Here is a 23,235-nt window from a genome sequence, read left to right as displayed (position 1 = left end):
ATCAACTAACTAGCAAAATAACCAGCTAACATCATAATGACAGGATCAAATTCACACATAACAATATTAACCTGAAATGTAAATGGGCTAAATGCTCCAATTAAAAGACAGAGACTGACAAATTGGATAAAGAGTCAAGACCCATCAGTGTGCTGTGTTCAGGAAACCCATCTCACGTGCAGAGACACACATAGACTCAAAATAAAGGGATGGAGGAAGATCTATCAAGCAAACGGAAAACAAAAGGCAGGGGTTGCAGTCCTAGTCTCTGATAAAATAGACTTTAAACCAACAAAGATCAAAAGAGACAAAGAAGGCCATTACACAATGGTAAAGGGATCAATTCAACAAGAAGAGCTAACTATCCTAAATATATATGCACCCAACACAGGAGCACCCAGATTCATAAAGCAAGTCCTGAGTGACCTACAAAGGGACTTAAACTCCCACACAATAATAATGGGAGATTTTAACACCCCACTGTCAACATTAGACAGATCAACGAGACAGAAAGTTAACAAGGATATCCAGGAATTGAACTCAGCTCTGCACAAAGTGGACCTAATAGACATCTACAGAACTCTCCACCCCAAATCAACAGAATATTTTTTTTAAGCACCACACCACACCTATTCCAAAATTGACCACACAGTTGGAAGTAAAGCACTCCTCAGCAAATGTAAAAGAACAGAAATTATAACAAACTGTCTCTCAGACCACAGTGCAATCAAACTAGAACTCAGGATTAAGAAACTCACTCAAAACTGCTCAACTACATGGAAACTGAACAACCTGCTCCTGAATGACTACTGGGTACATAATGAAATGAAGGCAGAAATAAAGATGTTCTTTGAAACCAACGAGAACAAAGACACAACATACCAGAATCTCTGGGACACGTTCAAAGCAGTGTGTAGAGGGAAATTTATAGCACTGAATGCCCACAAGGGAAAGCAGGAAAGATCTAAAATTGACACCCTAACATCACAATTAAAAGAACTAGAAAAGCAAGAGCAAACACATTCAAAAGCTAGCAGAAGGCTAGAAATAACTAAAATCAGAGCAGAACTGAAGGAAATAGAGACACAAAAAACCCTTCAAAAAATTAATGAATCCAGGAGCTGGTTTTTTGAAAAGATCAACAAAATTGATAGACCGCTAGCAAGACTAATAAAGAAGAAAAGAGAGAAGAATCAAATAGATGCAATAAAAAATGAAAAAGGGGATATCACCACCGATCCCACAGAAATACAATCTACCATCAGAGAATACTACAAACACCTCTATGCAAATAAACTAGAAAATCTAGAAGAAATGGATAAATTCCTCAACAAATACACCTTCCCAAGACTAAACCAGGAAGAAGTTGAATCTCTGAATAGACCAATAACAGGCTCTGAAATTGTGGCAATAATCAATAGCTTACCAACCAAAAAGAGTCCAGGACCTGATGGATTCACAGCCGAATTCTACCAGAGGTACAAGGAGGAACTGGTACCATTCCATCTGAAACTATTCCAATCGATACAAAAACAGGGAATCCTCCCTAACACATTTTATGAGGCCAGCATCGTCCTGATACCAAAGCCTGGCAGAGACACAACCAAAAAAGAGAATTTCAGACCAATATCCTTGATGAACATTGATGCAAAAATCCTCAATAAAATACTGGCAAACCGAATCCAGCAGCACATCAAAAAGCTTATACACCATGATCAAGTGGGCTTCATCCCTGGGATGCAAGGCTGGTTCAACATATGCAAATCAATAAATGTAATCCAGCATATAAACAGAACCAAAGACAAAAACCACATGATTATCTCAATAGATGCAGAAAAGGCCTTTGACAAAATTCAACAGCCCTTCATGCTAAAAACTCTCAATAAATTAGGTATTGATGGGACGTATCTCAAAATAATAAGAGCTATCTATGACAAACCCACAGCCAATATCATACTGAATGGGCAAAAACTGGAAGCATTCCCTTTGAAAACTGGCACAAGACAGGGATGCCCTCTCTCACCACTCCTATTCAACTTAGTGCTGGAAGTTCTGGCCAGGGCAATCAGGCAGGAGAAGGAAATAAAGGGTATTCAATTAGGAAAAGAGGAAGTCAAATTGTCCCTGCTTGCAGATGACATGATTGTATATCTAGAAAACCCCATTGTCTCAGCCCAAAATCCCCTTAAGCTGATTAGCAACTTCAACAAAGTCTCAGGATACAAAATCAATGTACAAAAAATCACAAGCATTCTTGTACACCAATAACAGACAAACAGAGAGCCAAATCATGAGTGAACTCCCATTCACAATTGCTTCAAAGAGAATAAAATACCTAGGAATCCAACTTACAAGGGATGTGAAGGACCTCTTCAAGGAGAACTACAAACTACTGCTCAATGAAATAAAAGAGGATACAAACAAATGGAAGAACATTCCATGCTCATGGGTTGGAAGAATCAATATCTTGAAAATGGCCATACTGCTCAAAGTAATTTATAGATTCAATGCCATCCCCATCAAGCTACCAGTGACTTTCTTCACAGAATTGGAAAAAACTACTTTAAAGTTCATATGGAACCAAAAAAGAGTCTGCATCACCAAGTCAATCCTAAGCCAAAAGAACAAAGCTGGAGGCATCATGCTACCTGACTTCAAACTATACTACAAGGCTACAGTAACCAAAACAGCATGGTACTAGTACCACAACAGAGACATAGATGAATGGAACAGAACAGAGCCCTCAGAAATAATGCCACATATCTACAACTATCTGATCTTTGACAAACCTGACAAAAACAAGAAATGGGGAAAGGATTCCCTATTTAATAAATGGTGCTGGGAAAACTGGCTAGCCATATGTAGAAAGCTGAAACTGGATCCCTTCCTTACACCTTATACAAAAATTAATTCAAGATGGATTACAGACTCACATGTTAGACCTAAAACCATAAAAACCCTAGAAGAAAACCTAGGCAATACCATTCAGGACATAGGCATGGGCAAGGACTTCATGTCTAAAACACCAAAAGCAATGGCAACAAAAGCCAAAATTGACAAATGGGATCTAATTAAACTAAAGAGCTTCTGCACAGCAAAAGAAACTACCATCAGAGTGAACAGGCAACCTACAGAATGGGAGAAAATTTTTGCAACCTACTCATCTGACAAAGGGCTAATATCCAGAATCTACAATGAACTCAAACAAATTTACAAGAAAAAAACAAACAACCCCATCAAAAAGTGGGCGAAGGACATGAACAGACACTTCTCAAAAGAAGACATTTATGCAGCCAAAAAACATATGAAAAAATGCTCATCATCACTGGCCATCAGAGAAATGCAAATCAAAACCACAATGAGATACCATCTCACACCAGTTAGAATGGCCATCATTAAAAAGTCAGGAAACAGCAGGTGCTAGAGAGGATGTGGAGAAATAGGAACACTTTTACACTGTTGGTGGGACTGTAAACTAGTTCAACCATTGTGGAAGTCAGTGTGGCGATTCCTCAGGGATCTAGAACTAGAAATACCATTTGACCCAGCCATCCCATTACTGGGTATACACCCAAAGGACTATAAATCATGCTGCTATAGAGACACATGCACACGTATGTTTATTGTGGCACTATTCACAATAGCAAAGACTTGGAACCAACCCAAATGTCCAAAAACGATAGACTGGATTAAGAAAATGTGGCACATATACACCATGGAATACTATGCAGCCATAAAAAAGGATGAGTTCATGTCCTTTGTAGGGACATGGATGAAACTGGAAACCATCATTTTCAGTAAACTATCAAAAGGACAAAAAACCAAACACCGCATGTTCTCACTCATAGGTGGGAATTGAACAATGAGAACTCATGGACACAGGAAGGGGGACATCACACTCCGGGGACTGTTGTGGGGTGAGGGGGAGGGGGAGGGACAGCATTAGGAGATATACCTAATGCTAAATGACGAGTTAATGGGTGCAGCAAACCAACATGGCACATGTATACATATGTAACAAACCTGCACATTGTGCACATGTACCCTAAAACCTAAAGTATAATAATAAAATAAAATAAAATAAAATAAAAATAAATAAAAAATAAAAAATGCTGGACAAATGCAGCCACATTCTGGCCTGCTACAGCCCAATCCAAACCTAGGGGTGGCGTGCAGTCCAGCATCCCGACCCCTCCTCCTCTTCATCTGGCTGCTGTCAACCATGCCCTTCTGGAGACATCACCGGGAGGTTTGGAGATCACCATGGCCCTGCCACAGGTAATGATGGAATCGCAAGTGACAGGTGACAGTTCCCAGAGATGAGCCAAAGAGGAGCAGGAAGGAGGAGGAGACATTTGCGGAAAAGGCACTCTCTGGGGTGTCAAACCACAAGACAGTCTGTTTATAGCTATCTGCTTAGTTAGGATGTTCTGAGCGGAGAGGTGAAAAGAGGGGAGACTCCTGAAATGGGACTGCAAAGTCAGCAGGTTTTTCTTAATTGGAATGGTGTTATGTAATATTGGGAAAACTGTAAATGAAGCATTTAGCGACCCAAAATGCCACTTTATGAACCATGACAGCCACTGTGGGGCTGGGGTGGGGAGTTTGGGGCCTCTGTTATGGTTCCCAAGAATCCTTGCAAACAGGCCACGGGGCAAGGGACAGTGAGGATGAGCCCGAGCCCCTATGGCCACAGGCAACCTGGTGGGCTGAGCTGCAGAATTGTGAGAGGCAGGAAGCCCTATAGGGAAGAAGGAGTAGCCAGCTGCACTTCACCAGTTATCTCCAAAGGGATGTTGAGAGGGTGTTTTCACTGCACGGCCCTAAGGATACGCCGATCCGCAGGCAAGGCCTCCTGCAGGATCTCCTGCTCCCTTACTTGTTTATACAGAAGCCCTTGCTCCTGAGCCAGAGTCAGACAGCTGGGACCACACCCGACTGGCCATGACTCCCACCCTCGCATGCCATCTCCCAAAGGCCGCCTCCCCCAGGCCAGCCTGAAATTCTCTTCCTTTTGCTGCAGGAGTCAAAACCACCAGGAGGGGCAGATACTCACCAGTAAAGGTAGTAGAAGAAGGAGAGGAGATAGAAGGCCAGCTTACACCAGGCCTCCTTCTGACAGTAACTCAAAGTGTCAGCATTCATGACCACTGGTGGGTCGTAGGCTAGTTCTGAGCTATCTGCCGGACAGTGGAAATACCTGCAGGGAGAGAGGACATCATTGTCTCTGAGGTCCTGGTACTTCTGGCGTCACCTGGGCAAGCCCTTCCGATGCAGGGCTTCTGTCGAGCAATCCCTGCCAAGCAATTGCCTGCCTTCTGCCTAAATCACAGTTGAAGCACCGCTGAAGAGTGGCTCAGCCACTATCTTCCAGCAGGTAGTAAATCCCCAAATACTCCGATCCACTGGCATCATGGCAATTTCACCCATATACAAAGCTGCTCCAACAGAAGGGGAAATGTGTCACCTGGCGTTGCCTGGGAGTCTGAGGAAGAGCCGCCTCTCAGGACAGGTGTAGGCAGAGGTATGGGGCTATACCACCACTGCTGGGACGCCACCATACCTCCATTCTACCCTCAAAACTACTTTACACAGACCCTTATTGAAAATCCTGAATACTTCAGGACATCCTATTCTCACTTGAGTGTAGAGCAGTTTACAGGTGCTTTCCTTCTTGATTGTGGGACCTAGAACTCGAAAAGAACATCAGCCATCTGTCGGGAGAGAGCGGGCCCCGGATGGCAGCTGGGTGAGTGAAAGAACGTAGGTGGGAAAGAGGAGGAGGGGGAGCAGCTAACGCGAACTGTGTCTACTTCAAAATACTACGTTCCCAAGGCTCACCTGGCCACAGCCCCTGAGGAGGGGAGCTGTCAGGCTTGGTGAGACCTGGGGCAGGACTCTGAGCCTCCTGAGTCCCTTGGGAAGTGGTCGCTGCCCCCAGGACACTGCCCCCAGGGACCTGGCCACAGACTCCTGCCAAGCCCAAGAACAAAGTGCAGCTGGAATCTCTCAGTGAGTTCCTTTTTCAGTCATTCTGGTAAAGCCACCCAGAGGCCAGGAGTGCAAATAAATGGCCCCCTGGGCTCTGGGACAGACAGTGGTTCTCAATGGTGGTAAAGGGCCCAGGGACAGGGCTCCAACCGGGAGATTCATCACACTGGCTTTGAAGAACATCCTGCAGTGTAGCAACTCGCAGATCCGGCATCTCGGCTCCCTCCTCCTTCCCCTTCAGAGAATTGCACTGACGTTATCTGTCACTGACACTGTGCTGAAGAGAAATCACAAGCCAGATTCGATGACAACTGCCAGCTCATAGCCCTCCAGGCCACTCACCTCTCCTCTTCCCGGGAGCCGATCTCACAAGCTATTTGCTGTCACTGTGGTTTTATTCCCAGGTGACCTCATTAAGTGGAGGCAGAAGGGCAGGGTGGCCATGTGGCTCCGTGGAAAGAGCAAAGGCCCTGCCAGTCACCGGTCACCACACTGACTTTCCTTGGGTCAGTCATTAACCCATCTGAGCCTCAACTTTCTCATCTGTGAAATGGGGATGGAATTGCCCACTGCAAGGGGCTGTTGTGACCATTACATGAGGCGACGTATGCAAATAACCTGGGAAGAACAGGTACTGAGTCAACAGCAGACAGTTCTATTTCCTTTAAGCAAACTAAGAGCCAGAGCAGGAGGGGAATTTCTGTGTATGTGAAACGTCACTGGTCTGGACCTGTTGGGAAGGAGGGGGAGTGAAAGGGGGGATAAAGGGTGTACAAGGGCTCTGATTTTTAAAGGACTCCTCCCCTCCTCATTCTTTTTTTTCTTTCATGATCTGAGAACTTACTAATTGCCAGGAACTAGACTAGATCCTGTCAGGGACTCAAAAAAAAGGCAAGACAAAATCTCCATTGGCAAGATTACAGCCCCTCCTTTCTTCCAAAGAGATCAACTTTCCAAGTCTACGGACATTGGCTGCCTCTCCTTTTCCTCCCTTTTGGACAAGTGCTAGCCCCACGAAGCAGTGCCCTGATCGATGTTTTGTCCATTAATCACATTTCTGATACCCTGCCTTGACAGCCCCCTACTTGAAGGACCTTGGGACGAACTCCTTTCCTGGGGAGAAGAGCCAGCCCCTGGGGCAGTGTGTCCGGCGGCAGGGACTTGGACTGGAATTCGTACAGAGGTGGAGTGTAACCTCAGCCCTGCCATGTCCGAGCTGAGCAACACAGGTTAATTTGACTTAACCTTTGTGAGTCTCTGTGTCCCCATGTGTCAAACACAGAAAATGAAACCCAGCTCACTTGGTTGTTGTGAATCCTGGATCTTCTATTTGACTTCTAATTCAGATGAGAGCAGATTGCCTTTACTTAAAGTGAGGCTTCTCGATGTAACTGAATCTTTTTCCTTCCTCCCTAAACCTGAGATTTCTTCTACCCTGCTGGCCCTGGTCAATGGCACCATCGACCTCCCGGCCACCCAGCCTAGAGGCTTCCTCTCCCTCACCTGCATCCAATTATGGGCCAAGGCCTATCTAGTTCACCTCCATGGGTTCTCTTGTTCTCTCACATTCTGACTCCCACTACCTGGGTCAAGGCTCTCTCACCTCTCCACCTGGAGTTCCACCATAACACCCTCATTGGATTTCATCCTCAGTATTTCACCCTCTAACCCGTCCTTTACACTGCTTCCCAGGCCACCTTCCTAAAACTCAGATAGGTAATGCCACTGTCTTCTTCTAAAGCTTCTGATCATTTTCCATTACCTAGAGAATAAATTAATTCCACCTTCCCCATCAAATTATTTCAGGCCCTCCATACCATACTCTCAGCTGCCTGCCAACCCTATCTCTTCTTATTTCCCTCCAAGAACCCTACATCCAACCTCACTGAACAACTACTGTTTCCCAAACACACCAAGTGCTCTCTTAACTCTGGGCCTTTGCACATGCTGGTCCTTCGCCCTGGAATGTGCTTTTCCAATGTCACTCTTGAGCTAATTTAAGTGCTTCTTTCTCTATGCTCCTATTAGTATTCCTCATGTGTCTGTTAAGAATATATTTCCCTCCACCACTAGGATGTACGTTCCGTAAGGGTAAAGGTTTTGCTTTACACTTAACGTGAAATCTCTCACAATGCCTAACATGTAGTATGTATTCCATATGTTTTCTAAATGAATGAGTGCATGTCTTAGGTGTGGCTAAATTCAAGCCAGATTTTATGGTACAATAACAATGATAAAACACTTTGGGGTCCAATGCTCTGGCAGGAAAGGGTCAAGGGCAGGCAACTTATCTGCACAAATACCTTCTCTACTATTTTGATATTCCTCCACCTCTGCCTCCTGTGTCCATATGGTGACTCTATTTCACAAAAAGCCAAAAATCACATGATCTGACGCATGGTCTTAGCAGGGAATAGAATGTATGAAATTATAACTGTCCCAGAAAATCCAGCCCATCTGGTAGGTGCTTTTTTTTTTTATTAAGATATAATTTACATACCATAAAAGTCACCCTTTTAAAGTGTACAAGTGTACAATTCAGTGGTTTTTAGTATATTCATAGAGTTGTGCAACCATCATGACTATCTAATTTCAGAACATTTTAATCACCCTAAAAAGAAAACCTTTGACCCATTAGCAGTCATTCCCTATTCTCATTCCCTCCCAGCCCCTGGCAGCTATGAATTTACTTTCTGTCTCTATAGATTTGCCTATCCTGGACATTTCACATAAATAGAATCATGAAATATGTGACCTTTTGTGTCTGGCTTTTTTCACTGATACTTTCTTTAGGGCTCCATGTTGTAGCATGTATCAGTACTTCATTTCTTTTTATTGACAAATAATATTCCATTGTACGGATAGACCATATTTTGTTTCTCCATTTGTCAGTTGATGGGCATTTGGGTTGGTTCCACTCTTTAGCTGTTGTGAATGCTACTATAGATGCTTTTAACACTGACCTACAAGGGATGGGGTTGTGGTTAATGAAACCAACAAAAAGAGCCTTCCCTTATTGGACCTGTTGCCTAAGAGCAGTTTGGGAATGGGCTTTAAAGAGAGAGACCCAGAAAGGAAGGGATGATTGGAAGGCACTAGAAGCTGCCTATTTGGGTGATATCATCACTGGAGAGCAGGCTGCCCTGGCAGAAAAGACAGAGGATAGACCAGCCCCAGTCTGACTTACCTCCAGAAGTGATAGAAAAGTAGGGGGACATTCAGCCCCAGCGTGAGCCACTCTTGCGCACACAGGAACATGATGCAGAAGAGGCTATGGATGGAGTATTCTGGCAGCACCAGCTGAAGAGGGAGCAGACACAGCCCTAAGTTAGAGGAGGAAAACGCCACTCCTGCTTCTATGGCAGCTGACTTCTGCCTGGACACTACCTCTCACAGGCGGTTGACACAAAGGCCCTCCCTGCAGCAACACAGAGCCACTGCCCCAACACAGATCCATTTCTGGTAAGTTCTTCTTTTTATGGCACTCCTCTTTTTATCATACCCAAACCCAAATGACACAAGCCCTCAGTGCACTACTTACTATTAACAGGATACCACGCTTGCCCCTAGGGGTCACCCATGGATGGCCACTGAGAAGACTGGAAGAGCTGGTCCAGCCCATGTGTCATCTGACGCAAGGCAGGATCACTAGGAGAAATACTGCAAGGGTTTCTAATGAATCCATAACTGCCCTGCTCTTGTTTTTCTGGCCCCTGTGTATCCTCCTATAGTAACTCACAACCTAAAGTGAATATGTACATTTATCACAAATATAGGAGGGTCAGGAAAAAATGGCCAGCCTCAGAAGGCAGTGGCATTTTGCCTGATGGTGGATGGAGCAAGAGGAACACAAGAAAAACAACAATTAGCAATGATGAAGAGGGACAGTGTAGCCTCTGGGGGAAGAGGGAAGAAACTGATCCTGACCAAGAAAGGCCTGATGGTGGCAAGTGTGACCAGCAGGAAGACTAAGCTCTCCCACCTCCAATCCAGCCACACAGGTATAAATGGGTAAAAGGAGCTTAAAATCATTGAAAAGCTGCTCCCAAGGGTACTTACATTTTACCAGAAATAAAGTTGTAAGCTAAAGGGTAACTGTAAGGAAGAAATTTGGCACCTAAACCAGCAGTAGGGAAGGCTACGGATATAAATGTACCATTTTACCCAGTTATATGGGGAGATATAGATATATATTACTAAATATATTTATTTATATAATATACAAATATACTTTGTATTGTTTAGGCTATCATGAATGCTTTGGTCTTCCCATCAAAATCTTTTGAAATATCCTTCAAGGCCCATCTCAAAATCTCAAATGCCACTTACTTTCTTTTTTTTTTTTTTTTTTTTTTGAGACATAGTCTTACTCTGTCGCCCAGGCTGGAGTGCAGTGGCACGATCTCGGCTCACTCTAACCTCTGCCTCCTGGGTTCAAGCAATTCTCCTGCCTCAGCCTCCCAAGTAGCTGGGATTATAGGCGCCTGCTACCACACCCAGCTAATTTTCATATTTTTCAGTAGAAAGGGGATTTCACCATGTTGGTTTGATTGGTCTTGAACTGATCTGAGGTGATCTGCCCACCTCAACCTCCCAAAGTGCTGGGATTACAGGTGTAAGCCACCATCCCCAGCCTCAAATGACACTTTCTATCAGGAGCTCTGCCCACCCTCCCTTGTTCCTCCACCCTCCCCTCTACCTCTGGGCCCCACAGCATGTTTTCTGACCCCCTCCCAGGGGTACTTTCCATAATCTATCCATTGTGAAGTCATCATCTTCTTCTCACCTTCCGATACAGATAGACTCCTCTGTCCAGCATTCTGCAGGCCATCTTAGCCAACGTCTATTCTTTTCTCATTTCCATTTGCAAAGCGCCTTTGTACAATGCATGGCAGTTAGGAGAGATTTAACAAATACATCGTAAAGTGCATTGAACTGGCCAAGTGCATATGTTTACAGCATGGCTGGCTGGCATTAGATATGCAGCCTGTGGTTACAAACTAAGATTTCTTTGGGTAGAGAACAAACTCCCTCAAACTATCCCATTTGGGTATGGACCATGACTTTGGTCTCTCAATTTAGTTAGATGAGCTAACTACCCCAGATGGCAGACACAGAGGGAGAAACACATACTCACACATTAAAAATAAAGACATGCACAGCACACGTGTAAGACATTTTGTAACTATGGGGCACCTTCTTTACTCTCTAAGTCCAGTGTAGATGAATTGCATTAACACTCACCTTAGACTTCTCAGGCAGTCACCTGAGGGATCAGGGCAAAGGAGCCATCATTCCAGAGGTGGTGACCCTTGGTGGGTGAAGCAGGTATCACCAGCCCCTGTGAATCTCAGCCACCTGGCAGGAGGGGGCATGCCATGTCCCTATTGTATCTCCTTATAGGACCTCAGAGCTGTGCTAACCAACCCTATCTACCCCCAGCCAAGGCATCACCCTATCCCCTCCCATTCAAAGAGAAAGCCCTCTTTCTCAGAGCTGGGTGCGCCAGCCCCGGGAGGCAGTGGCTGTGAATTCTGCTGTGCACATCTCTACATTTTCTAATCATCAGTTTCAGCCACTTAAGCTGAGGCAATTAACATGTTTAGAGACAGCCACTGTGGGCCTGAATCATCCATTATTTCTCCATCTCCATCTCCAATTCCAATGACAAATCTCTGACTGATTACACTTTGGATTTCAGGTCCCACTCTTAATCACCACTGCTTCTTCTCTCTTTGGGGCTTGATTTATTGTGGAAGCTGCAACCTTCCAAGCCGGGAGGATTTATCACTGTCTCCATGTAGAGGAAAACTGCTTAATGCAGGCCAGCTAGTCGTGGAGGTCTCCAGCCTTTTCGAGGTTGGGAAAAAAGCTGAAGAATTTATTCTGCCATTTCAGGTAGCTTCTCTAGATGACCTCTTACTGCCTAGAACACTGAACAGGATCCTTACAAGTAGAAGAGGCTCCTCCAATTAATCCAGAGACTTTTAGGAGTGACAGTGACCTTTTGATACACATACTGATCCTTGCCTACTCCCCCAGCTGCTTCTCGTCACAGTGACGTGGAAGAGGTGGGGAACCTCTTCCTTCTAGACCAAATGGAAATCAGCCAGGCCATTTGCATGAGGCCTGCACCATAGCCATTACGGCTGCCTCCACTCACACCCAGCACTCAGCCTTCTGGAAGGTGGTAAGGTCTGATTTTCCAGCTCTCAGGGGTTGGGGTTGCCGATGCGCTGTGGGCAGAAGTGATGTGGAGAGGCCAGACCACTTAACGACTGATACAAAATTCTCCAGAGTTTCTTTTCCTTTTCCTCTGACAAAGCAAAAAGCATTTAGGATGGTGGATACTCCATCATCCTGAAGCCACAAGTAAGGAAAGAGGCCCCCAGGCAACTCATGATGGACTAGAGTGTGAGCAATAAAGAAACCTGTGTTGTTTTAAGCTGCCAAGAGTTGAGTGTTGTTGCTGTTTTTTTGCCATAGCATGATTTAACCTATCTCATATGATACCGTCAGCAAGCCCCAGACTGAGTAATCAATGGGGAAAGCAAAGTTGTGTTCTTCACTCTTTATCCTCCACCAACCGTCCACTCAGCCCTTCCTTAACAAGCCATCGAGGCTGGCAGGACACAGCTCCCTGTCACTGGACATGCTCAGGCAGGGGCTGAATAACCACCAGGCAGGCATAATGCTCATTCATTTGTGTGGGCAGTCAGACCAGGCGTTCCCTCCCAACTCTGAGAGTGTCTGTTATATAAAGACCACCCCTAAAGCTTCCAAGCAAAATACAGAGATGCTGATGCAAGCACTCACCACAGCCCCATGACCCTGAGTCATCCCTTAGCTTTGGAAAACACTTTTTTTTTTTAATAAGAGAAGACGTTGAATGGTGCCAATCTCATTCTTTCACTCAACAAATGGAGAAACTGTTTTATGCAAGCCACAGCCTATTGAATTGCCATGTATTATTACCCTGCTTTCTAGAGTCATAAATACTAAATCTCAATATAAGTATTGTGGGATTACTGAAAGGCTGCAATTCATTCCAACCGGGGGGGATCATGGAAGGTTTGTGATCAAAGGGAAGTTGGAAAGGGCAAGTAAAACCTAATCACGTATGGGAACTGGAGGTCAGCATCCTAGAAGTGGAACAGTGAAAGCAAAAGCATAGAGAGATGGAAGTCACTGGTCTGGGGTGGCTCCTTAACAAGGCCACCTCAAAGGGCCCCTATTAAAGGACATTAATGATATCACGTAAGGACTGTGTAAATGCTAACTTTATTCTACCTGTCCTGACTTCCTGCCCAGATGCTAATAGTCAATTTTCATTTGCTGGCAAACATTTCCACCTGGATATCCCACAACCACTTTGTGCTGAAATTCACATTCCTGCCAGTATCTGCAAACTTTATCTCCTAAATTTCCAACTTCTACTAACCATACCATCTCTGACTCCTTCTTCTCATCAGTCTCCATATGAGTCTGTTTCCAAATCTTGCTCCTTCACAGCCACTTGCATTTGTTCCTTCCTTTTTATTTATCCTGCCCCTGCTGGTGCAGGAACCTTCTAGCAGGTTTCCATCCCTATACACATGTGCCCTCCATGCAACAGAGTAGTACATGCCATGCTCAGCTCGGCTCTAAGCCATCGTCCACAATCTTGTTTTTCCAGGAATTGTACTTGTCTGCATTCTAAATATTTGATTTCTAGTTATGCATCCTCTCATTCATTCATGTATCCATTCGTTGGCTGTTTTATCCCATCAATGACCTGCAGCTGATTGGTACCCCATAGATTATGAAAACAATGGAATCATGTGCCAAGTCCTGTCCTATTTTCACTACCGTGGTGGAGAGGGGCATCAGGGGTTGTGGGAGAGATTCTTCTTACCCCCAAAGGAAAAGAAGTAGAAAGGGGATGCTTGGAGTTGAAGCAAGGGAATAATGCTCCTGGTGGAGAAAAGGGATTCCCTAAGACCAGGGGAAGGGAGAAGATGAGGGAGATGGAGACGCAGCAAGCACCCCTGTTGTTGGAGATCTGTCTGCTCCTGGCTCTCATCATGCATTCCAAGGGCACAGGATTTCTGAGGGGCTGGTGTCAGCATGCCTAGGACCAAACACATTAAAAGTCACAGCTATGGAAGCCACAGGGAAGCTCCTGGCGCTGAGTTTATCTTGAAGAGAGTGGAAGCTGTGAGACTCTGAGTCTCCACCCATCTCTGAATGCCCCTGTCGACTCAGACAACAAGCTTTACAGCTGTAATCCCATAAGTCTCAATATATTAGCCCAGTGTCTCAAAGCATTATATAAATTCCTACAGTTACATAATACTCAACTGTGTGCTATTTAGAAAAGCAGCTACCCATGCTGAGTCTTATTTTCCCCATCTGTAAAGTGCCATACCTACCAGCCAGGGACACAGGATATACTATGAATGACAGTGCTCTCAAAAGCGAAGAAGCCTCCAGCAAAAGAAGACACCACTATTGTGTCGTAATCATTATTATCATTATTATTTTTTCTGAGATACAGTCTTGCTCCCAAGCTGGAGTGTAGTAGCACAATATCGGCTCACTGCAACCTCCACCTCCCAGGTTCAAGTGATTCTCCTGCCTCAGCCTCCTGAGTAGCTGGTACTGCAGGCATGTGCCACCATGCCCGGCTAATTTTTGTATTTTTAGTAGAGGTGGGGGGTTCACTATGTTGACCAGGCTGGTCTTCAACTCCTGACCTTGTGATCCACCCGCTTCGGCCTCCCAAAGTGCTGGGATTACAGGCATAAGCCACCATGCCTGGCCGGTCATTATTATTTTTAATAATCATACACTAGATGATGACCATTCTCAGGTGGATAACTTGTTGCTCTTACCGTGAAAGGCAATGAAATGACCCAGAACCAAAGTTGGTTTCCTGATTTTTCGATTCAGTCTCCTGACTCCCTCTGATTGAACCAAGCTCCAGCTTCCTCAAGTGGGAAGAGAAACCAAGGGCTGTTTCAACAGCTTGCCTCTCAAATCATAAAAAACCTCAGTCTTTGCCTGTTTTCAACAGCAATAATCCAGTTCTACGTGTCTGCCCTAAGGTTTGTTTGCCCCAGGAGCCAATGAGTGTGGAGAAGAAGATAATATATCTTCTATTTGATTCCTCAGCCCATACTAAACTGGCCCTAAAATAGAGGATCCCTCTGGGATGCCCAGGACGAAGTCAATATTCCCAGCATGGAGATCATTCTCCATTTGTTCCCAGATGAATATTCATGCACACGAGTATCTCCAAGCACTGTCACGAAACCACATTCTGGGCCCCTTTGCTCTCAGGAGGCCACATGCTCTTTAATCACTCTGGACGACGGTCGTCTTTGGAGAGCCTGCACCAGCCTGGGCATCCAGGAGGGCTGCCCAGCCCCATAGGCCCTGCTGTGTCAGGGACTAGCACCCAACCTCAAATGGCACAATACAGTAGAAACACTCCGCCAGCTGGGACTTGGGTTGGGTCGACTTGAGTGTTCCCTATTTGTTGGTGCTGGCATTTTAAATGTTTTGACCTCCTGGAATTTGCAGCAAAGTTTATTAAATAGTTTTAAGCCATAAGACAAAGGCTCTGCTACATAAGCAACTTAACACAGAATCACCTAGTCTAGAATTATAATCTTATTTAAAATTTTTTTTAATTTTTTTGTTAAGAGATGGGGTCTATGTTTCACAGGCTAGTCTTCAACTCCTGGGCTCAAGTGATCCTCCTATCTCAGCCTTCCAAATTGTGGGGATTATAGACGTGAACCACCATGTCTGGTCCTAGAATAATTTAAAAAGTCACCATAAAGTTAATATGACACCTACTGATTTTATGTACACCAGGAACTGTGGATGTGACTCAGAACCCTTTGCTGTTAGCAGCTCTCCTAAATGCCTGGACCAAGTATTGCTTTGATCTTGGCCTTCCATGGCCAGAATTGGACCCTCATGGCTGACCACTGGGGCCTGGGCCGCTATTCAAGGGAAACCAGTAGCAGATTGTTTTCCTCATGGGCCTGCACCAGGAACATGAAGGAAAATAAGTTAGAGAAAGCAAGAGATGGTTGCCTGCCTGAGTGACCCAGGACCTGAAGACAGAAGAATTTTCCTCCTGGTCTGGGGAGGCCCAGTGGTCAGTGACGGCATGAAGGGCAGAGGAGTGACGGGCTGCTTCCAGCCCCAGAGAGGCTTTCTCTCCAGGCCCCCCACTTTTCCATCCAATGGCGCCTCTGGTTTCTCCCTATGTTTTCTTCGCTTACCCTCCCTGAGCACATTTAATCCACACTGTGGATGTTCTTGTTGCTTCTTGGCACCCACTTGGACTCATTTCCACCTCTGCACTGAGAGAAGGCAGCACAGGAAAAGGCACAGAGAGAGAGGGCACAGAGAGAGAAGGGGGGCACGGAGAGGAAAGGCAGAGAGAGGAAAAGGCACAGAGAGAGAAGGGGGGTCAAAACCAGCACCCCTGCTGCCCACTGCTCCTGACCACCCAGGGTGTGATGGCCCAGAGGCCCCTGTTGGGACTTAGCTGTGCCTGACACATCTGCAGCCGGCCGCACATGCTCCAGACACTGCCTTCGTGGACTGCTCCGGGCTCCGCTCTTGCCCTGCCCAGCACCCTGGGAGCTGCCTGACCCGTCCTGTCCTCACTGCTCGTTGGGGACCAGCTTCCAGCCTGACTGACACTGACCAGCTCAGGCACCTCTAGCCCCACTGTCATTTCCCTTGGGGCCCTCACCACCAGCTGTACCTTGTGCAGGGGATACAGGCCAACCATCCTGCATACATTACAGATCCCAGCCAGTCGACTGGGGAAATTCTCCTGCTTTGATCCAAGAGGAAAAGCATGTATGCACACCACCACGAAGGAGAAGGCTTCTTCCATCGGAATTCACGGGTCTCAGCTGTGTTTCTGGAGGAGAAGGAAACTATGGCAGGAGGTGACTGACTGGGCCTAGTGCCCTGCTCTACAGCCTGGCCGCTCCCACCCTGCCTCCCACCCATTTCTTTAAGCTTCCCCATCTTTTAGCAGTGGTTCTCAAACTTTAGAATCCCCTGGAGCTTTTGCTAAAACCCAGATTGCTGACCCCACTCCCCCCAAGTTTCAGATGCAGTAGGTCTGAGTGGGGCCTAAGAGTCCCCCTTTCTAACAAGGTCCCATGTAAGCTGCTCCTCAAAGTGTGGTCCCTGCGCCAGCATCCAGTTTCTCCTGGGAGCTTATTAGAAACGCAGAATTTTGGCCCCATCCCAGACCTACTGAATCAAAGCCTGCAGTGTAACAAAATCCCCGGTGACTTACATGCACATTAAAGTTTGAGAAGTGGCTGCTCAGCACTGATTCCCAAAATAGAGTCCGCCAGCCACCTGCATCCAAATTGCCTAGGGCACTTGTTACAAATGCAGATTTCCAGGTTCTACTCTAGACTCTTTAGATTCTCTGGGTCAAGAATCTGCATTTTTCAGAGCATTCCAGGTGATTTTGTTAAACACTTGAGCTGAGATTCATAGACCTAAGGTATGAAGAGCGTACAAGGGTCGCCGGGCCATAACACCTGGAATATGCCCAATCCCATCCGAAGAGCACACGAGACAGATGTTTCTTTTTTAAAACCCCTGGTGTGAGGCCTCCTCCCACCCAACCCTCCCAGAGGCTGTGGGTCTTCTCCCACATCATGAGGGTCCTGTGCACACACAGCCCTGCTCGCTAACTACTGCTTCAGGGGCTCAAGTCTGGGCAACCGGCATTTGCAGTCAAAAGCAGCTGTCTCTGGCTCCTGGCTCTCCCACACAACACCCCGTGGGAGAGCACCCCTGAGGCTCCCCGGGGTCCTGCAGCCCTGCAGCTGGTGGTCTCTAGTCTTGGAGGGTTGGCTTCGGCATACTCCTGGGATGGAGGTGAGCTCTCCAGCATCCTCCCACCTACAGAATCCCCCCTCCAGTTCTGGCCAGATTCTTTCCACCCTCCACAGGCCACCCCTTCATTCAGCCTCACAAGCTCCTTCCACCTGTCTCTGGCCCTCCTGGTGTCTCAATGGACACTTTATAGATCTGTAAGGGGACAGCTTCCTTTTAGGACCAAACCTTTGGATTCCAGCCTTGCTCTGCCCACTCCTCCCAGCCTTCCTTTTATAATTGTTTTCATACAGCATCAAGACACACTTGAATTTCAAAAGCCTCTGCCAGTTTCTTCACACACTTGTTAAATTACTGAACTACCTAAGATTTCACTCAGGGAGGAGATGAGAATAAAAGCGCTCTCTCAAATAATACCACATATTTTAAGGGACAAAATTCTCCTACAACTTGCTGGCAATTCAGAGCTTCTTAACACTTGTAGCTTCCCACTCCTTTTCTTCTTTACTTTGAGCCAGAGATGAAGGGAGAAGAAATCATGCCCAGACTATAGGGAGTGATCAGGCAAAGACTCAGATGGTTTGAGAGGAGAGGCACTCACCTCTCCTCTCAGAATGAGGAGGGCAGTGGGGTCAAGGGTTCAACGAGCCTTGTTCCGGTGCTGGAGAGCCCCATTTTCACACTCATTCAGCAAATATTTAATAGAAGCACTTACTAGGTGGTGAATGCAAAGCCACCCAGCTGGGGAGACTCAATGTAAATGACCAGGTGTACCACAGGCTCTATGAACAACAAACACGGAAGCCAGAGGACAAACCGAGGCAGCACAGGAGCACTCGATGCAGGAGGAAAGGAGAGAAGAAACCGTTGTACTGAGTGAGGAAATGAAGGAGGGCCCCTTGGAGGTGACGGCCTCTCAAGTGGAGATTTAAAGGATGAGTTATACTATGGAAAGCAGAATGTGTGGCCAAAGTTGCCCCCAAGGAACACTCAGAGCCATCCTTTCATTCAGGGGCTTGAGACAGTCACTTTTTCCTTTATGTCTTGGGAAGAAAATCTCCATTCCATCACGTGGGCTATCCCTTACACATCTTCCAGGGAAACGACAAGGCGACTGGAAATCCTTTCTGCCAGTCTCTTTTTAAACCTGGGAGACTTCCAGGGAATAGTCACAGTGATTTTACCTGACAAGGAAGAGCATGGTGACAGGAAGGGGAACTAGGGCAGAAACAGGTCATCTTCTGCCTTTAGTTACTCCGCACGGGGCAGATGATAATGAGCCTCGACATCAGCCCCACCTGCCTAGAGCTTGCTGGGAATTTAGCACAGCTGAGAGCTCCGCCCTCCTCTCCAATCTGTCCCACCCACGGTGCCCACCCAGCCTAGAGGGAAGGGAAGGAAGCCCAACTCTGCTTAGAGAAGAGGGTTCCAAGTCCCCAGGGCCACACCTCCCCACTTCCACTGCCCGCTACAGCCGCGCTTCCCAGGTGAGAGGCTCTGCTGCCAGGTCTCTTATGTAACAAGAACCTGGTGTTTCCAGAGGAGGCAGTTGACCTCATGCACCGCTGTGCTCCTTAACAGAGTGAACCTGGTGTAAGCCTGAGTCTTCAGCAGCACCATTAACTTCTAAAGAAACTTTTCCAGGAAAAAAAAAAAAAAAAGATGATTATCCTACTTAAGACTTATTAAGTGGTGTTAATTACCTGTTACACTCAGCAGGTTGGAACAATTTTGCCCTAACAAACAAAAGAGGGTGAACTGAATGAGAATGGGAAGTACTGGCATTCGCAAAAGAAACACAAGCTGTCATCGTCATCATCATCAATTAATATTTATTGAGTGCACGTACAGGGGAATGGGCAATTTGCTGAACGTCCTGACCCAGAGCCCTAACTGCAAGAACAAGATGAATGGACACAGCCCTCCCTCCCCGTGGCCCAGGCAGAGGGGGTTGTCTGAATTCGAGCACATGCATATGTGTTTGTCCAAAGTCTGGCAACAATTCCTATTAGCTGGACTGTGCCAAGCTTTACCACAAGTCTGATTTAGCAAATTAATATTTTGAAGAAAAGACAAAATAATATTGTAACTTGCTTCCAGCACGGGATTGAGTGCCAGTGTCTTAGTGAAAATAGTAGTAGATTAAGGAACAAGAAACTTGGGCTGTAGCCTGGACTATTAAGAAACTACAGAAACTTCGGTAAACCATTTAACCTCAATAGGCTCAGTTTGTTCATCTACAAAATGAAAATGATAATAGTATCTAATTCATAGGACTGTTATGAGTATTAAATGAGTAAATACCTGTGAAGCTCTTAAAATAGTTTCTGGCACAGAGTAACACTTTATAAATAATAACTATTACCTGTAAGAGGAGGCATTTGACCTGTACAATCTCTACAGTCCTTCTCAGTTCAAATACTCCATATAGTTTTAAAAAGCAGCAATTAAACTCCCTTGAAAATTAAACCAATAGATCTTCCTTTTCACTCTCTAGTGCTTGCAAATTTTAAAAATCCTCCTCCTCCAATAATTTTTATCCCCAGAAACACCATGTGTTCTGGGGAGTCTGACCATTTTGTGTGTCAGCAATTACCACTCCTAAGTAATAAAAGCTCCCCATGCTCTTGAAGAAGGATTTTTCTCACTTCTCAAGTCAGTGCTGTGCAGGTGTAGGTATCTGTGCCATTGGTTTGTCTGTGTGTATCCTTGTGGGTCTCTCTCCATAAAATTGTTCCATCAGCACAGGGGCCGGCACATAGTGGGTGCTCAGCAAACTCCCCATTTATTCACTTAACAGATACGCATCAAGAGCCTACTATGAGGTGTCAAACACTGTGGCGGGCACTGGAGGTGCTGGGATGAGTTCAGTAATCCTGGTGACAATGTTCCAGGCACCCCCAGGCTGATGGGAGAGACTGACAGCTGAACACTGGACCATGCTGCAGCCAGCACTCACACACTGGTGAGTAGGCAAAGGGGTCAAAAGCCACAACCTATAAGCTACAGGTAGTGGGGAAACCAGAGGCAGACATGCCACCTGGCAGGCACACATGGAGAGGGATCCCGCTGCAGAACGGTGGAAACATCTGAGGCCATCTGTGAGTCCTGAGAATCACTATGACAAACTGCCACGAGTCCCAGGAAAACCCCCTGCTCCCACATCAAAGAACAGGCTTCACATAGAAGGAAGGAACTGCCCCTTTCTCCTGAAGTGTCACCTCTTCCTCCTCCTCTCATCCCCTGTCCCTGCCTCCTTCCACCAGAGCCACCCGTCTCCTCCTAACTGATCCCCTCACTTTCACTCCACCCCAAGCTATTTTTCACCAGTAGGCAAAGTGATCTTTTTGAAACATAAATTAGATCATGTCACTTTTTGGCTTAACCCTCCAATGTCTTCCCACTCCTCCTAGAACGAAACCCAAACTCCTTACCATGGTCTCTAAGGCCCCACATGATCTGGCCTCTGTGCCCCTGGGTCCTACAACCTGTCACTCGCTCCCCTGCTCACTCCACTCCAGCCACACTTGACCCTTTGTTGTTACTCAAACCCAGCATGTCTGTTCCCACCTCAGAGGCTTAGCACGTGCTGTAGCCCCTGACTGGGGAGCTCCTCCTTAGATATTCGCATGGCAGTGCCTTCATCATTCAAGAATCTACTCAAGGTCACCTCCTCAGATGAGCCCTCCCTGCCGATCCAGTATCGTCTCTCTCCTTATTTACCTTAACTTTTCCATGGCTCTTAGCATTATTATCTGAAAATGTACCCATTGTGCATTTGTTTACTTGCTTATTGTCTATTTCCCACACTTGAATGTTCCACAGGGCAGCTTGTCTTTTTCATGACTTTACCCCCAATTCCTAGAACAGTGGCTAGCACATGGTGCAATTTTGTTGTGTTGAGTGAGGAAACAAACTGGTCCTTTGGTCATTCCCCACACAAGCATAGCTATCACCATCATTGAGCTGATTTCTGAATATGAAAAGCCATAACAGCCATCCCAGTAACTAAGAAATGGTGTTGACTTGACACTAATTTAGCAGGCCCCAGGTTCAGTAGGTCTGGCCCCAGTGTATCTCTCTGTTGTACCTCCACAGACTGAAGCTCTAGCTCTGGCTGGTCCCTTACAGGTGAGTACAGTTGATCACAAAGGGTATGGACAAAGAAGAATCCACGCAAATTCAAACTCAGCTCAACTCTCCAAGCTTTGAGCACCCAATGCCTGGGATTAAATATGGCAGGAGGCCCAGCAACGACCTTACAATAGATCGGGAGAGATAAACCGGAAACCTAAGTGACTATATAATCCAAGGCTGAATATAGGGAGAAGCAAAATAGAAGGATAAGCATAGTAGGGTCAAAAGAGGAGGGAGACAGATCGGCCAACACTGGCCCTTGCTGGGATACACGCTGCTATGGACTGAATGTTTGTGCCCTCCCCTAAATTCATATATTGAAGTCCTATCCCCATTGTGATAGCATTAGGAGGTGGCATCTTTGGGAGGTAATTAGGTCATCAGAGTGGAGCCCTCATGAATGGGATTAGTGCCCTCATAAGGAAAGACACTAAGGAGCAAGCTTCTCTTCTCTGCCACGTGAGGATACAGTGAGAAGGTGGCCATCTGCAGATCAGGAAAAGGGCCCTCACCAGAACCCGGTCATGCTGGCACTGTGATCTTGAGGTTTTAACCTCCAGAACTGTCAGAATAAATTTCTGTTAAGCCACCAATCTATGGTCTTTTCCTTGCAGCAGCCCAAGCATGCGTGTGCACACACACACACACCAAATGCCTCACTGGAGCTTCCTCCTACTGCTCGCCACTGTTGCGGTGCAAGAGGTGAAGGAAAAGCTGCAGGAAAAGGCTGGCCAGTGTTATGAGAAGGGAAGGAAAGGTCACCTGTCCCCAGGTATTGCAAAGAACCCTCTGTAGCTCCTGATGTCCCCACTCCAGAACCCTAGCAGGGCTCCCCTCTCTCCAGTGGCAGAAGTGGGTGCTCTGAAGGGGCCTGATGAGGAGCTTTACGGCATCACTGCCAGAAGACAGCACTTCCCGTCCTTTATTATTTCCATTTCTCATTACACCCACTCCCTAGGTGACCAGAGCAATAGCAGAGAAGGGCAAGAGAGGAGGGGAAGGCAGACTCTACTTGGGAACTTTCCTCCTCACCCCACAGTTCCCTCTTCTCCATCACAGTGCCTCCCAGTTCCCTCCGGGGTGCCTCAAAATTCCCTAAGTTATCAGCCTGCTTTCCAAACCCCCAGGGTCCCCAAACTGTACCTCATTCCTTCCCCAAATTTCCATTCCTGCTGCTAATCCCAAGAATCTTGTCCTCTATGCATCTCCCCCCGCCCCCAAAACCCCCATTCTTGG

General features: G+C 46.3%; 1 protein-coding gene and 1 long non-coding RNA gene across 6 annotated transcripts in view; one reads left to right on the top strand and one right to left on the bottom strand.

The window, feature by feature from the left end:
- The window catches only part of CNIH3 (cornichon family AMPA receptor auxiliary protein 3), a 323,021-nt gene that overhangs the window by 7,014 nt on the left and 292,772 nt on the right, over positions 1-23,235 (bottom strand). For all 5 annotated transcript variants that reach the window (XM_055233820.2, XM_055233822.2, XM_055233825.2 and 2 more), the window contains 2 exons: positions 9,179-9,291; positions 5,057-5,200 (listed from right to left, as the gene is read on the bottom strand). In XM_055233820.2, the coding sequence (XP_055089795.2) occupies positions 5,057-5,200; positions 9,179-9,291 (257 nt within the window). The remainder of the gene's footprint in view (positions 1-5,056; positions 5,201-9,178; positions 9,292-23,235) is intronic.
- On the top strand, positions 9,161-22,721 carry LOC134731900 (uncharacterized). Its single transcript, XR_010114611.1, has 3 exons — positions 9,161-9,453; positions 20,663-20,827; positions 21,961-22,721. It is a non-coding gene; the product is annotated as an uncharacterized lncRNA (long non-coding RNA).

The sequence above is a fragment of the Symphalangus syndactylus genome, chromosome 19 (genome assembly GCF_028878055.3).
Source record: "Symphalangus syndactylus isolate Jambi chromosome 19, NHGRI_mSymSyn1-v2.1_pri, whole genome shotgun sequence".
NCBI lineage: Eukaryota > Metazoa > Chordata > Mammalia > Primates > Hylobatidae > Symphalangus > Symphalangus syndactylus.
This window is presented reverse-complemented; position numbering and strand designations above follow the sequence as displayed.